The 17,519-nt window shown below is 41.3% G+C and overlaps 1 protein-coding gene across 1 annotated transcript in view; it reads right to left on the bottom strand.

The window, feature by feature from the left end:
* Positions 1–319: 319 nt before the first annotated feature.
* galnt1 (UDP-N-acetyl-alpha-D-galactosamine:polypeptide N-acetylgalactosaminyltransferase 1) overlaps positions 320–17,519 on the bottom strand; it is a 168,144-nt gene continuing 150,944 nt past the window's right edge. The window contains exons 9-13 of the mRNA XM_017704007.2: positions 14,308–14,488; positions 13,253–13,392; positions 8,666–8,764; positions 5,341–5,475; positions 320–1,800 (exon numbers count right to left, since the gene is read on the bottom strand). Coding sequence (XP_017559496.1) covers positions 1,654–1,800; positions 5,341–5,475; positions 8,666–8,764; positions 13,253–13,392; positions 14,308–14,488 — 702 coding nt within the window. The 3' untranslated portion in view covers positions 320–1,653. The remainder of the gene's footprint in view (positions 1,801–5,340; positions 5,476–8,665; positions 8,765–13,252; positions 13,393–14,307; positions 14,489–17,519) is intronic.

Genomic DNA, 17,519 nt, shown 5'->3' with positions numbered 1-17,519 from the left:
GCTTGTCAAGGCGCCCTCACTGAGAAACAAAAACAGACTAAACAGACAGTTTTCCAAATCAAAGAAAGAATCTGCTGATGTTCTCAGAACAATCGACTAGCCACTCCAGACATTAGACACTAATCCAGACTTTAACATTACTAAATGCGTTTGGAATTATTGGCATCATGAGAAGCAGGAAATGCAACTTCTAAGACTGAAGTTAGGAAGTGTGGAAAAATAAATAAACACAAAAGTGTGGGCACACTAAATACTGATGAAATGTGATATTTTATGTAATTTTTTTGTAAATATGTTTTGTTTTTTCCTGATGCTAAAAATTTTTACTTTATGGCCATTTTGACTGGTTTTTATGAAGGATGATCTCTGACTTTTGCATAGTACTGTATATAGTTTATATAGAGTCACTGTCATATCAAAACTTCATTACTGCATTTTTTTCTGGTTTGAAAACGCCAGCTGCCCTTTAGATGGAAAATGTACAAGTCTGAACCGTTTTGTCAAAGACATACAAGATTTAAATCGGACAGCGACTGTATTGTTACTGTCTTATAATAACCTTGCAATCCTATTTTTATTGTTGTATTTTTTTTACACCATTTGAAAACACCAGCTGCCCTTTACACTGTTTAAACATTTTATGATGAATGGGCCACAAGAACGGTCCAAAACCTGGGACAAAATCTCAGTACATTAACATATATTATCGTTTTTTTGTCTGTCTACTGCAAAGTTACTGTTTTCAGAGATACAAGGTTTTCTTAGGACAGTGATGATACATATATTTTAAAACTGAAGGTACCTGCTTGTGGCACTCAAAAATATATATAAAAACGTTTTTTTTTCCTTACCATAAAAAGATCTACTTAAAATTTCAAGATATGAATCGATATTTAAGTTCACTGATGACCTAATACACTCTGTTCACTGATTACTGATATGAACTGATGCTTTTCTTTGGGAAGGCTGTTCTTTCCAAGCTTTATGGATAGATGAGACTGACCAGTGGCCAGCAGGGGGCGTGTGTGCTCCTAAGCTGGGCCAATCAGAGAGATCACTAAAGCGTCCACAGATGCATGGAGATCCAATCCTGATATGCGTCGTACACACACACACACACACACACACGCACACACACATACACACCAATGTGAGTTTCTGCTGAATGTGGTCACTACTTTTATGTCCAAATACTAGTTTTGTCCAAAAAGAATTAAATAAAAAAACACAAAACTCTTGTGTAACCCAACACATTCATACACTCTCTAACATACATACTCATGCACACAATCTGATATTCTAAAAGGGAGGCAACCTTGTAAACATCACTGAAAAACCCTCCTCTCCCCCAGGGAAGACAAGGGCATCCAAGCTTTCTGCAAAGAAGACAGAATCTCTTTCTCTCTTTATCTCTCCATATCGTTCCTCGTCTCAGTAAAGTGGAGCTGATGGGGAGATTCATTTACATATGTACGTCTGTTATTTTGGCTCTGCCTCCAAAGCACACCTACAGGAAGTAAAAGAGGAGTACAGGGGTGATCTGCAGACACTCTCTCCCTCTCTCTCCCTCTTCTCTTTCTCAGTCTCTTCACCAGCAGCGGTGTTGAGAGCCTGTCTCTCCATCATCCTCTCTATAGGTCCACTCGTGTGTGCTCAGAAGATTTCAGGCAGTGTGACGTTGCGGAGCAGCCACTGCTGGGAGCGGCTGCCTGTGCAGTCTCTGACACTGGGCACCTGACTGTCATCCTCTGATGCTTTATCCAAACATTGATTACTGTTCACATGCACCAGACTCAATTTCTGCAGAGAGAGAGAGAGAGAGAGAGAGAGATCATCACATAATTACATCAAGTTCCTCTGACATTTTCCTGACTATTAGCTTGTAATCATGCAAATTTTTTTTTGTTTTATTGTTCTTTATGTTCTTATTTTTCTTTCTTCTATTTAGTAGTATTTATTTGTATTAGTATTTAGTATAAATTACCATAAATTTGGCCTAAAGGTAACTTTACATTGTAGCAGATGAGTATACATGAGACAGTTACCACAATAAAAAAAAAGATTACTCAACACATATTTCTGTGGTCAATTTTTGAATTCCAAACAAGTGATTTAACAGTTGAACCTGAACAGTGCACTTACATTAGCTATTGAGCAGATAGCACAAGAAAAAGTCTGGTGTCTTTTTGTTAAAATGAAAGATGAAGTAGTCACATGCACAAATACGCTAGTTTGACGTAGCTTTCCACAGAAGCATAACATTATTTTCGCTGGGAAAAGAAACATGCTAGTGTCGAAGCAGCAAAACGGTCATTAAATGGGTGCCAGAATGTAACTGCTACTCTATTTAATGCAGAATGGAATATCTGAATAAGACGCTGGCGAATAGGAAGCCAATTTCATAAGTAATGTGTAGACTCTGTACTGTGTACCGTGGAGGTGGGTGAAGGGACACTCTCCTCCTCATGGTAGCCAATTTAATACATGATGTCCTCTTTCTGTGTACTGTCCACTTTTATCTGACAAGAGCTGTTCGTTAAATTGCTGGTGTAATATATTTTCACCCTGCTATCTGGAATGGGCTAATTTATCATGTGTACTACGCTATGCATCTATTAAGAATGAACTTGTACAGATTGTCTCCTCAGATCTACACTCTTTTGGACTACTCACATTATTATACATTCTAATATACTGTAGGCTGGTTTCCCAGACAGGGATTAAGCCTAGCCATAGACTATATTTTCCTTTCAATGGAAAATCTCCATTCAAAGTCCTGTGTAGCCCAGGACTAGACTTAATCACTGTACGGGAAACCGGCTCTATGTGTGCGAAACAAACAAAAAAAAAAATCTGGACACCCATTATTATACTTAGTGAACTCTGCTATGGTAATGTGCAGCCTCTGCAGATACAGGCATTCAACTGAACACACACAGCCTGTATAATCTCCATAAAGAAGCAATGGGCACTCGAAAGCAGCATGAGGTCACCATGCCCAATGCCAAGCTTCAGCTAAAGGGCTATAAAGCTTGCCAGCACTGAGCTATAGAATCACATGTAGTTCTTCTTAAAGGGCCCATATTCTAATTTTTTCTCCAGAGAGATAATATTTCTGTGTTTTCATGCCAGTTTTATACCAGAAAACTGCCATAACTCTTTTTAAATTGTGTTACATTTAACTAAGCTATTGTTTCACTGTGCCTTTCATAACACTGATATATGTGCATGAGCTCTGTTCTGATTGGTTGGTCTCCATTGCAGCTCTTTCCAAAAGCCATGTAGGTTGAAAAACTTTCAAGAGGGTGGGGCTAAAGTGCAGTAGGCTGAAGACTTGTATACATTTAAATAATGTGACATTATTAAAAAAAACAGTGAATTCAGTTTTTGCAGTTTAGTTTCCATATCATACATAAAGTGATACAGTGGGAAGTGAATGGTACACTTTGCACGTTTAAGTATGTTTATATAGCATTAACCCTTTATTTTACAGTATCCTTTTATAGAAGCTATAAATTGTAATTGTAATAAATTTCTGCTTGTTTTGGCGGTCCCTCACTTATACTATCCAGTATTTTTGTTATTCAATAACACTGATGGGATATGCTTAAATAGAAATGTGTATGACTTGCAATATTGTGAGTAAGTTAGTCAGCATGACATGAAGAAAGTTGCAGGTGTGCGGTCTCATCTCTGCATGTCCGTCTTTCTGGTGAGGTGGTGAACTGTTTTCACCCCACCACTTTCAGACCACATTGTTCGCTAGCAGCTCAACAAAGTGACAAGTTTTCACACTCAGAGAGCCAACAGATTCAATCTTACAGGAAATTTAACACACAGATACAACTGTGCTAAGAGAACTCCCCCTTACACACACACCACACTGGGTGAGTGATGGTAATATATGGTAATAAATGCAGGAGAGGTGCTCCCTTTGGCAAGAGACTCCCTCATATCACTCTCTCTGTCTCTCTATCGCTCTCTCTTCACTCCTTCTTTCCTCCCTCGCTCTGTCTGTCTGTCTGTGCCTTGCTGTGGCTGTCTCTTTCTGGACAGGAAAAACACAGCTTTCATCTGACAGTGGTAAGATTTTTTCCTCTTTCCTTTTCACCCTTATTGTCTTTCTCTCTCACACAGTTTTTCCTCTCTTTCTCTCTGGATGTGAGGCCAGGATGAAGCAGAGGGGGAAAAGGAGGGATAAAAAGAGAGAAAGAGAAAACAAACAGCAGGAAGGAGAGAAGTATAAAGAGAGAGTAAGAGAGAGAGAGCTGGAGTGAAAAAGAGCCAAAGGGAGCCAAAAGGAGCTTTGGTGGAATGCAGAGAGGGCTCTTCAGACTGACCCTCTACATGAACCTCTAATCTCTCTTTCTGTCTCTCTCTTTTTCTGTCTCTCTCCTCCCCCTCTCTCTATTTTTTCTCCTTCTCCTTTAGTCTGTCTCTCTTGTCTGCTCTTTTATTACCTTTCTCCTCCTTCATCTCCCTCTCCTCTTTTGTTTTTCTCCTACTGTCTCTCTTCCTCCCCCCTTCTTCTCTTTCTTTTCTCCATTTCCCTCTTCTGCATTCAGTGTCTTTCTCTCTCTCTCCCCCTCTCCTTTCTGAGTCCTCTTTTTACTTTTTCTCCTCCTCCCCTCTCCTTCCTTTCTCTCTCTCTGCTCTTTACTGAAGCATCAGTATGATATTAAGTCACAGTGACAGTCAGCTGAATCCAACTATACTATCAGCCCTTAAACAGCAAGACATACTATAGAGTGTGTCAGTGTGTATGTGCTCTGAGTCAACATTTACACACACCCTGCAGACAGACTGGATTGGGAATAAGTTGAACTGATTTAGAAACAACATGACATGGAAGACAGATAAGCCCCCTCAAACTGAAAGATGCTCAAATGCTCATAGCACGCATGCACACACACAAACACACAGGGTTCTGTGCAAAAAAAGAGACCACCCTTCATCTATTCAATTTCCAGTTCAAATAGCCATTAAGTACCATTTTTCAGGGTCATGAAAAAAATCTGAAAATATACAGTACTATGCAAAAGTAGATTTGAATTCTCTTCTCTTAATATTGAACTGGGTACTGTCTCCTCAGAAACACACTCCCCTAGTGCAGAAGAAATACATGTAATGTATGTACTGTAAAAAAAAATACAGTACAAAATAGTGCACTGCCTATTTATGTTTAGATAAAGCACTTAGACAGACATAAACATACAGACATAATACATATACAGACAGCTCAACCATTCTGAATTTATGTCCACAATCAAAAGCACAGAGTTTATGGTTGGTTGTGGTTATATCCCAAACATACACATGCACGCACACACACACACTCACCAAAGGGTCATACTCCCAGAGCTGGTTGCCTTTCAGATGATGGCACTTGAGCATCATGACTGGCCCATTGAGTTTAGACACATCCAGGCAGAGGTCATCTGTCCGGATCTCCTTATTGGCAGTGTAGGAGAAAACCTGGAGTCGGGGTTGGGAGTTATATTTTTTAAACAAATACTATTCAAGTAGCCCAATGACAAAACATTTTATACCACTATGAATAAAAACCAGAACCACAGAATGTCTAACATTCATTTACTGGGTGCAGCAACTATCATAAGTCATCTCCTAATCGTTGAGTTACTTTTGTAGTTTTGTGTGTGTTAAGGCGTATGTAATTTAACACACTGCCAGGGATCTACAGCACAAGTTACACCGTTTTGTTCCACACAAGTCATTTGTAAACATACGTACAAATACTGATTATTTGCTGAATTTAAGACATTGTGGAAAAAATAAAACATGTGGCTTGCGCAAAAGTAATGACACATGTTAGATTTTATTTCTTTTTTTCTTAAACTCTGCAAATAAATAAAAAATCATAATTTTTTCAGTTGTTAACCACTTTAGTCCAGATAGGTAGCAGTTGGGAGAGCAGAGAAGGACGACCTAGGATGACCCCGGGGCCTTATCCCGGTAGGTTGTGCCTGGTACACCCCTACAGTGAGGCGTCCAGGGAGCATCCGAATCAGATGCCCGTACCACCACAGCTCGCTCCTCTAAATGCGGAGGAGTAGTGGCTGTACTCTGAGCTCCGAATAGAGTGTAGCCTGCCACCCTGTGAAGAAAGCTCATTTCCACCGCTTGTATTCGCGATCTCATTCTTCCGGTCATTCCGGTGCTGATCCGCATACCAAGCGCTTCACAGTCAGCTGCAAACCGCTCTAGTGAGCGCTGGAGGCATCCATGTGATTCAGCCAAAAAAACAACATTGTCTGCAAATAGCAGAGACGCCACCCTCCGGCCTCCACACATAATGCCCTCCTGACCTCGGCTACGCTTTGACACCCTGTCCATGAATATCACAAACAGGAGTGGAGACAGGGCACAACCCTGCCGGAGGCCAACGCTAGCACTGAAAGGATCCGATTTAATGCTGAGTATACGAAACACAGGGAGTACAACACTCTGGGAGTACAGAGATTGAATGGCCCAGAGAGAATGGCCTGGAACACCTCCCACAAGATGTCCCGGGGGATATGGTCGTAAGCCTTCTCCAAATCCACAAAACACATGTAGACTGGATTGACAAACTCCCATGCCCCCTCAACAATCTGCGAGAGGGTGAAAACCCGGTCCATCGTTCCACGGCCCAGGACGGAATCTGCATTGTTCCTCCTCAATGAGGTTCAACTATCGGTCGGAGTCTCCTTTCCAGCACTTTGGCATAGACTTTCCCAGGGAGGCTGAGCAGTGTGATACCCCGATAGTTGGCACACACCCTCCAGTCCCCTTTTTTAAAAATGGGGACCACCACCCCGGTCTGCCAGTACAAGGGTACTGTTCCTGAGGTCCATGCAATATTGCAGAGGCGCGTCAGCCACCCGTGAGGGAGGCATGTGTCCCGGATTAAGTCCTTCAAAGTGCTCCTTCAACCCGCCGACAATATCCTCAATTGAAGTCAGAGTTTCTCCACCCTTTGGTGAATACAGCTTGGGCGCAGCAACCCTGACCACTCCTGAGTCGCTAGACAGTAGTCCAGAACCTCCTTGAAGCCGACCAAAAGTCTTTTTCCATGGCCTCACCAAACTCCTCCCACACCCCGGATTTTGCTTCTGCCACTGTTGCGACTGCCACCTTTTTCACCTGTCAGTACATATCTGCTGAGTCGGAGTCATCCAGTCCCTAAAGGCCTCTTTTGTCAGCTTGACGGCCTCCCTCACCACTGGTGTCCACCAGGGGGTTCTTGGGTTACCGCCCCGACCGGCACCCACAAGCTTTTGGCCACAGCTATGCCTGGCAGCTTTGACAATGGAGGTTTTGAACAGGGTCCATTCTGACACCATGTCCCCTACCTCCCCCGGGACATGAGAAAAGCTCTCCCAGAGGTGGAGGAGTTAAAATTATTCCAAACAGGGGTCTCCGACAGTCGTTCCCAGAATTCCCTCACTATTCGCTTGGGCCTACCAGGTCTGACCATCAGTCTTCCTTGCCATCTGATCCAACTCACCACCAGATGGTGATCAATTGACAGCTCAGCACCTCTCTTTACCCGAGTGTCCAAAAAATATGGTCCCAAATCAGAAGAAAGGACAACAAAGTTGATCCTTGACCTCTGACCGAAGGAGCTCTGGTACCATGTACACTTATGAACATCCTTATGTTCGTACTTGGTGTTCGTTATGGACAATCCATGTCTCGCACATATGTCCAATAACAATTCACCATTCGCGTTTAGATCGGGCAGGCTGTTCTTCCCAATCACGCCTCTCCAGGTCTCCCAATCATTGCCAACATGAGCACTGAAGTCCCCCAGTAAGACTATGGAGTCTGTAGGCGGGACCCTTTCCAGAACCGTGCCCACTCGCTCCAAGAAGGCCGGTATACTCTGACCTGTTGTTCGCTGCATAAGCACACACAACTGTCAAGAGTTTTCCTCTCTGCAAGGAAAGTGAGGTTACATTCCATGTGCTAAGAGTCCGTTTCTACTGCAAGGGCCTAGGCCACCAAGGGCCCCCTGCGATCTTCCACTGCCTGTACAACACTGCACCACTAACCCATGCTGGACCTTGTGGGTGGTGGGCCCACATGGTCTCCCCACGTTGCCTCTTCGGGCTGAGCCCGGCCGGGTTACGTGGGCTGCCCGGCCACCAGGCGCTCACCAGGACACTACCCCCAGGCCTGGCTGCAGGGGTAGGTCCCAGTGAATAAAAATTGTCCAATAAAAACTGCAGACAAATGTCCTAATTCAGTTTGTTCCCTGAAGATGATGTGTTTACTTATATTCACTTGCAAAATCAACAAAACATGTCATTTGACCAGGGGGGCTCTTCTAAAGCCATTTTGCTTAACATGTGACGATATCAGCTGCTTGTATTCTGACACTATCTGAGGTCACACACTCAGTCTAACCATATGTTGACTAAAGCTTGCAACTTCGCATTTCAAATTCTAAGTAGGAAAAACCAAAGAAGCATACGAGGTCTAATCAACATGACTGCTTACATCATCAACAGTAATGAAGAACCACATCTCTAATATTCATTAAGATTAGAGTAGCATTTGCTTTAGAGCAGACACAGTAGTTTGTTAAATCTACAACAATGGCTATAAAGTTGGCTATTTTGAGAACATTTGGAAGTTGAAGTGATCATGTAGAGAGACTCACCTGGTTGCCTCCCATGCCATGGCAGTTAAATATTCCCACTTTCTCATTCTCTTTTCTTGCCATGTTGTCCAGGCACTGGTTAGTCTCCACATTACGAATCTGCAAAAGCATACACACACAGGTTTCATCAGACCTCATGACTTGTTTAAGACTATTTAGAAAACAAGTGCACCAGAAAGTCTCAAATTTTAGAATGATTTAAAAAAAAATGTAAAAACATTTTAAAAAATACACTGAATGCACCAATGTCACTGGAGAAACTATTTATACAGCAATGCAATACAGACAATGAAAACAATACACCACACTTTTTGGGGGGATTTTTTTACATATAAAAAAGTTGCTCAGAAACCTTTTGGCCAAAAAATGAGTGCTTTAAAGTTATTAGAGTTAATTCTAATAGATTCTATTTAAAATCTAGGTTTCAAAATTGAAAATTTGAATCACGACCTTCAGATCAATGCATCAAAAATGCTGCATTCAGAAACCTTTGCTACTGCTACTGCTACTGCTCCTGTCCTCTCTTCCTTTCCTATTGTTCCGCTCCTACCACGGGAGCAGGGAGAAAGGAGAGAATAAGCATAAATCGGGGAAATGGGACAGCTGACTCCCTTAAACATCCATTTGATGTTGACTATTGATTAAATGAGCCTACTGCAATGTTTGCTGGACAGCAAACCCCTAATACAGCTGTATAGAGGCCGCCTATTCACATTTGTATGATTTTATACTCTGAATCTTTGTAATTTTACACCATGTCCAAATTACACAACATAAAGAATATATAAACAGAATTAAAACACAGAATTTAATAATCAAATCAAATCAAATCAAATTTATTTATATAGCGCTTTTTACAACTGATGTTGTCACAAAGCAGCTTTACAAAAATGGGAATCACAGCATAACTGGATTACTTTATGATAGTCTATCCTCTCTGAGCATGTTTGCAATGATGTCTCTTTAAAATCTGTTAAAGGCTTCCTTAGCAGCATACACTGGTGTATGTTTTGCTTAAAGCCGCTTCGGTGGGTACGTTAAGCAGTTCTTCTCAACCCCTTCTGGTTTTCGCACTACCGGCAAGATGACATCACAAAATTGGTTTCCGGGTCACAGAAGAGAGGAGGAGGATTGGTAGGAAAAAAGCTGTAACTTTAGGGTTTCTGGACACAGCCAGAGAATCTGTGCCTTTTCACTCCTCTACAGAGAGACACCCAAAGTCTGCTGGGAAAATGGGCTTATATACTGCTAAGCTGAAAGGAGGCGGCAATTCAGCTATTAATTCTATTATTATTGTTATTGTGCTGCTCAGCCTCAGAGAGAGCAAGTTTTAAACCTTCCACGTAGGTGGATGAACTCTGCTCAAAAGAGTTAGCTAGCTGCTGTCATCACCGTTAAAGCCACATGTTATTTGTTAATTAGCAAATCTCCTTCAAAGCAGTTAGCTGCACTCAAAAAGTCTTAGCATAATGAGCCACTTTTCTGTGCTACAGCTTAGATACTTCTAGTGGCATGTAGTTAGCAGTTCAGTTAATTATGTTTTTTTAGTGTATACATGGTACACACAGACACACAAACCCCTGCACACAGACCCCTGCATGCATCAACTTGCTCACAACTGTGGCTCTGTGTCAAACATGGGTAATTACCAAAAGCTTATCACATGCTGGGAGTATCGACTAGCTGAGAGACAACTGTGCCAATCGAACACACACACACACGCTCACACACATGCACACGCACGCGCACGCGCACACGCACACACACACACACACACACACACACACACACACACACACACACACACACACACACATACACACACAAACACGGTTTTAGCCTGAGTAAACATCACTTGGGATTAAATTATGACAAACATATCTTAAAGACCTATTCACACACTCGCACTGAAATCTGAATTTTACAGACAGAAGAGACCATTTAATTTTGCAAATGCAGTGGCACCTTCACACCAAATCTGATGTGTTTTTGTGGAAAGAAGATGAAAGAGGAAGAAATGGATTGCTTGACTAACAGCAAAGTTTGACAAGTGTGAATCTGTACTCAAGTCTTTTTTTTATTTTTGCCTCTGATAATGTTTGGTAATAAGCTAATGAGTAATGAACCCAATTTTCTCCCCAGTTTAGTAGTCTCCAATTACACCCGCTAGTTAGGACTCCCCCAATCACACAATGCTATCAATGCTAGGAGGGTGAAGGCTAACGCAGGCTTCCTCAGAGACCTGTGAAACCCGTCACTGCTTGTTTTTGAACTGCCGTCATTGGACAGCCGAACAGTGTATAGCAATGGATATATCAATAGCCATGCAATCTCCACAAACAAACACTGTCAGTAAAATTACTCATACTGAAGAGCTCAGTGACTTAAACCGTGGCACTGTCATAGGATGCCACCTTTGCCACAAGTCAGTTTATTAAGGTTCCACTTTGCTAGATCTGCCCCAGTCAAATGTAAGTGCTATTATAGCGAAATGGAAGGATCTAGGAGCATCAACAGCTCAGTGTAGATGTAGACCACAAAAACTGAGAGCAGAACAGGACAGACTTTGGCAATGAATTTAATTGGAACAGGATCTGCTAAGCAAGCATTGCCAATAAATGCATAAAGTCAGTAGTCACTTTAACAGTTTCCACAAATGCAGATAAAAATCTTTATAAATATGTATCAATTTATGTCAAGAAGTTTTGTATGGATAGACCTTATTCACAGATTTAAGCTAAAATTGGAATTTGCATAATTTGCATTTCACCTTCAAACTCTGAGAGGCTGGAGCGGAGGAGCATGTTGTGAATATCACTGCATAGGAACGTAGCATTAGCACAGTAATACCTAAGGTTTGCTTACTGTAGCAAGTTAGAAGATCCACACTGAATAATGATAAAACTATTAAAAATAAGGTGTTCTAATGTTGTGTTCTAATTTTATCCAGAACACTCAAGTGGCTTATTACTACACACATACAACTTTTGTTGTAACTTTTTTAGTTTTCATATAAAACCACATCATGCCATTGTGGTCACTGGTGATAACTCTGACTCATAAGGGTTAAACACCTTACTGGACAGAGCACTACCAATGATCAATGACCTTCCTGGCCAAACAGTCTAAATCTATAGTGACTTGATTTCCTTTGAACGTGGTTGTTTCCACAGTGTCCTGTCTCATGTGTGAATATGGCAGCTTTAGAGCGGGCTGAGAGCTCAAAGAGTGTCTTTGACATCACAGACCAACAGCAAACATCAGAGAGATGGACAGACAGGGGACGAACAAGTGTCAGCTGTCAGAGAAACGGACACGCTCACGGGGAATGCTGTGTAAGACATCAGAGACAACATGCATGTTTTATTCATCGGAGAGGGAGAGAGAGAGAAAGAGAGGGGAAGCTGTGTGAATATAAATATCTCATTTCCTGACTGGAGCGGTTTGATGAGTGACCTAATCAATGCATGTGACATCCAGAACCCTGTACAACAGTCTATATCTTGTTCTCTCTCTCTCTCTGTCTCTTTCTTTCCCTACATCATCTCATTCACACTTACCCACAAACACAAACGTCCACACACACACTTTTAACAGGCAGTTTTCCCCTCACTGGACCCCATTAGTATCACAGTGCTGCAGATTGAACATGTTTGAGGTGGAAATTTCAACCATTTTTGCTATTCAAAATACAAATGTATTCTAAAGCGTTCCAACATCCCAAGGAGAAAATATTTATAACTGTTATGAATAAAATTGAAAGCACATGAGTGCTCCCAAGTCCACACATATCCAGATATTAAAAAAATATTTTGGCCCTTTGACCACATGAAAACAGCATGAGATTAAAAAAAAAACTCCATTAAAACTCCATTATACAAATTGAGTGACAAAAACAGAAAAACACCTTTCTCTGTTTGATCAGGTGATCAGGACTGTGTGGGTGTATGGGCATTTCTAGGCAGTAGAGTAGACATGTCAGCACAAAAACCCCATGACAGCAGGTGTTAAAAAAACAAACATTTTTAACAGCTTTTGTTTTCTAGCAGAAACAGAACTTGAATCTGTACAAAATATCAAATTAAGAAAGTGTGACTGCTTGAAATTAAAAGCCTATTGTGTCTTTAACCCATCACTGTCACTCTGTAAAATCTCTGCTTCAGCTTTGCGCTCTATTCCTTGTGTAATATGCATGCTCACAATGTTCTTTGACATCAAATTTTTGAGGTATTATCACCTGCTACTGGGCTAGCATACTCATGTAGGCATTTTCAAGTAATTTTGAGAATTCTGAGAGAAACACTATTTTTAAGAATGTATATGTACATGTGGACGAGGCCCAAGTGCTGGCCTCATTATCTGGAGAAGTTCAGTCCCTAGGGATGCCACAACTTTCCGTGGCTGGGAGTCCAAGCCAGCATAACTGTTTGGATATCTGTATGTTGAAATATCCACACACCCCTCCCTAGTGCATGTTTGACTGAAAAATGCAACTGAAATGAACAAGGCATCAACCAATTTAGAAAAAGAAGCAACATATTCTGAATTGATTCTGTTTGGGTGTGCGTGAGTCCATTTATGAGTTACCTCTCCTAGGGAGTAGTAGTGGCGTGGGATCTGAGAGTCAGGATAGACGTTCTCCAGGTACCACGAGAAAGGTTTACACTGAAGCTTCTGTCTCAGAGCTGTCCTGGATGAGATATCCCCATAGTCCACTTTTGTCACACCTTTACACACATAAACACAAGAACATAGAAGTGAGCAATGTGGCATCAAAAAAAAAGTGTTAGTAGAGTCATAAGTGGAAAAGCCCTTCTGTTTTTGTGGAGGTATACACATTTGTAATAGCAATAACAACCTAAAAATAATGTTTTCATGTATAATTTAAGCGAAAAACAACACACAATTTATTCTGTTTTCTACAAGGCTTCTCCCCATTCAAAGAGACAGGGGCCTGGTCTCGTATGACTGGAGATAACTGCCCAGGGGTGTTCCCAAGAAAACTATGTAAAAAAAAAAAAAAAACAAGCTTCAAATGGATGCAACATTTAAAAATTATTCAAAGTTTTTACTTGGATCTTGGTTACCTTGACATTGAGTTTATTACTGAACATTGACAGAACAGTAATCTGTGTTTTACATTCTGTTAACGTCAAATTTGAGTTCAAAATTCAATTAGTTCAAAATTTTAAGGCAACCAGGTTACTTACTTGTTTAAACACGATCATTTTTACACTGTACTACTGCCGTTAGCTTTGCAATGTAATTTGCCTGTTTTTATACACAACAGCATGCAGTATCCCTTAAAGGAAACTGAGCTCCAAAAACATTCAGAAAGTAGAAAAGTAGACCTTTCCTTCTAGCCGAGTCATTCTCTCTTCCGAATGTGTACACATACACACACATACACACACACACAAAGGCCCCAGAGCTCTGGGCTGCAATGGGAAATATTGACAGTGACATTAATATCCATTATGCTCCATCTCTGAGTCAATAATGCCCTTCCACCCAAGTGCACTGACAATCCAAATGCGAGAGAGAGAGAGAGAGAGAGAGAGAGAGAGAGAGGATGAAGGAGAGGGAGAGAGAGTGAGATGAGGGGGAAACAGAGAGACTCTATGTATTTCTGTTTAACTGACCAGGAGAGATGATGTAAAAGAAGTTCTTGAATTCGTCCATCCAGACTTCTGCCAGACGTCTGTTGTTTTTGTTGATAATCTGTCCCGTCCCACCAGGGAATGTGTATGGTGTGGCTTTACGGAACACATGACCAACATGAGAACATGTGACTATCTCTAACGTCCCGCCACACTGCCAAATCTGCAACACACACACACACACACACACACACACACACACACACACACACACACACACACACACACACACACAGACACACACACACACATGTTAGAAAAATTAACACAAAAAAGAACAACTTTTGCATGATTTTCCCCTTATCCCAGTGCAATTAGCCACATTTTGTTTGTTTAGTCTGCTAATGTTAGCCATTCAATACAAGCTAGATAATATAGATACCTAGCTATGATAAACTATATTTCCAAAAGTATTTGCTTGTCTACTTTCACACACATATGAAATTGAGTGAGATCCCATTCTTAATCCATAGGGTTTAATATGCTGTCAGCCCACCCTTTGCAGCTATAACAGCTTCATCTCTGGGAAGGCTTTCAACAAGGTTTAGGAGTGTGTTTATGTGAATTTTTGACCATTCTTCCAGAAGCTAATTTGTGAGGTCAGACACTGATGTTGGACAAGAAGGCCTGGCTTGCAGTATCCGCTCTAATTCATCCCAAAGGTGTTCTACTGGGTGGAGGTCAGGACTCTGTGCAGGCCAGTCAAGTTCTTCCACACCAAACTCATCCACGTCTTTATGGACCTTACTTTGTGCACTTGTGCGCAGTTATCTTGGAACAGGAAGGGGCCATTCCCAAACTGTTCCCACAAAGTTGGGAGTATGAAATTGTCCAAAATCTCTTGGTCTGCTGAAGCATTAAGAGTTCCTTTCACTGGAACTAAGGGGCTGAGCCCAACTCCTGAAAAAAAACCCCACACCATAATACCCCCTCCACCAAATTTTACACTTAGCACAATGCAGTCAGACAAGTACCGTTCTCCTACCAACCGCTAAACCTAGAGTCATCCATCGGATTGCCAGATGGAGAAGCATGATTTGTCACTCCAGAGAACACGTCTCCACTGCATTTTGCATTGTGCTTGGTGATGTAAGGCTTGGATGCAGCTGCTCGACCATGGAAACATTTTACAAGAAGCTCTCTACACTGTTCTTGAGCTTATCTGAAGGCCACATGAAGTTTGGAGTAGTGATTGACTATGCAGAAAGTTGTCGATCTCTGCACACTATGTGCCTCAGCATCCGCTGATCCCGCTCTGTCATTTAACTTCGTGACTGAGTTTCTGTCGTTCCCAGTCGCCTCCACTTTGTTATAATACCACTGACAGTTGACTGTGGAATATTTTGTAGTGAGGAAATTTCATGACTGGACTTGTTACACAGGTGGCATCCTATCACGGTACCACACTGGAATTCACTGAGCTCCTGGGAGCGACCCATTCTTTCACAAATGTTTGTAGAAGCAGTCTGCATGCCTGGGTGCTTGGCTCTATACACCTGAGGCCATGGAAGTGATTGGAACACCTGAATTCAATGATTTAGATGGGTGACTGAATACCCTGAAAAAGAGCCAGACTTTGTTCCATTTTCCTGCTCTACATGGAAATAGTATCTGCTGTATTAAAGAAAAACAAATAGGATTTAAGCACATGAATAAAGCAAATGTTCTTTGACCTACTGAGAACAGTAATGAATGACACTTTCCTTTCCCAACTGGATATTTCAGCCATTATCTCAAAATATGGAGGTCATGTGAAGATTAAAGTGAATTTCAAAAAGCACAAAAATAGCATCACCCATCAAATCCTCTGAATTCACTGTGTTCCAGGCTGCAGCCACATGTTCTCACAAAGGAATCGGCCATCATTATAGACTAAACAGGCTAATAGTCTATTTTAAAAACAGGATGTTAAGAAAGCTGTCCGATTTCCGCTGCAGAACACAAAGCACTTATTTCCCTTATTTTTGGTCACCTTCAACCAGCAGCTGGACTTATGCTCTATCCCTAATTGTTTCAAAATGTCTAATTAAAATGTCACTTGTTAGAATGATTACAGACCAGTAGCTCTTACTTCTTCCATCACAAAAAACACACCCTGTCACACTTCACAGTGGCCCTGCAAAGGTTTTCCTTCAGCCTCTACATTTGGCCTACAGAGTTCCAGAGTTCAAAGGATCTGAAATAGGGCTGTATAATGTATCGTTTGCTAATCATTATTGTGATACTGGCCTTGGCAGTATTGATATCACAGAAGGCTGCCACATGCAAGAGTCTCTTAAACAATTTAACAATTCTGACCAATCTCAGTTTCCAGATGAGCATCTTTGGGCATTTTTGATTAATCAAAGGACATGTGACAGGCAGTGTGTTGGATCAAGGCTAAACTATAAATGAAAGTTGTCAGCTCCTGTTACAGAGGTGTTTGGATCCTTCTCAGGACTGCATTGACATTCAGCATTCAAACTCAATTTTGGCAACAAGTCTGTATCTGTTTTGTTGATTTACTGGATGGAAATTAAAGAGATCACACAAATATTTTATAATATAGTTTTTCTGCAAATTTCAGAGCACAATGTCTATTAATTTGCTAAGTTTAATTTATTGTAGGAAATGTAACAACTAAAATAATATGTGCAAAAATTGTACACTAACCGGGAAACCCAACGAGAGCTGAGAGACCCACACACAGCACCAGCGCGAGTGAACAAATGTACATAAACAACACCAAAACCAGTTTACTTAGCTCCGGCTTGCGAAGAGTCCCTTCTCCTCTCACTCTCCTCTCTTACTCTCCAGAGAGAGCTAATTTTTAAAAGGTGTGCATGCCAGGGAGAGGAGCAGCTTGCACCTGTGTGGGGAGTGGTCATGACGGCTCATCTCTCCACTGCCACAATCTATATCGCTGCTGTCAAAAATAACCTCATCTCCAAAATGATCATTTTACAGGAGAAGGAAAAAACCTACTTTTTCAAACTCATTTTGGGACATTCCTTTTAGTTCATTCATGAAATTTACACATGTAAAGGACAATAGGTATTTTCAAATTATGTCAAAAAGACAAAAATGGAGTTATTAGATTCTGTTCCAACAGCAGCGATATTTAAATCACTGCAATGTGACTAAGTTTCATTCAGGTCTAAACTGAATTCTTGCTGCTTCCTCACAGCTTTGGTCTTTTTAGTGTCTCCCCACTG

Source organism: Pygocentrus nattereri, chromosome 24 (assembly GCF_015220715.1).
Source record: "Pygocentrus nattereri isolate fPygNat1 chromosome 24, fPygNat1.pri, whole genome shotgun sequence".
NCBI lineage: Eukaryota > Metazoa > Chordata > Actinopteri > Characiformes > Serrasalmidae > Pygocentrus > Pygocentrus nattereri.
This window is presented reverse-complemented; position numbering and strand designations above follow the sequence as displayed.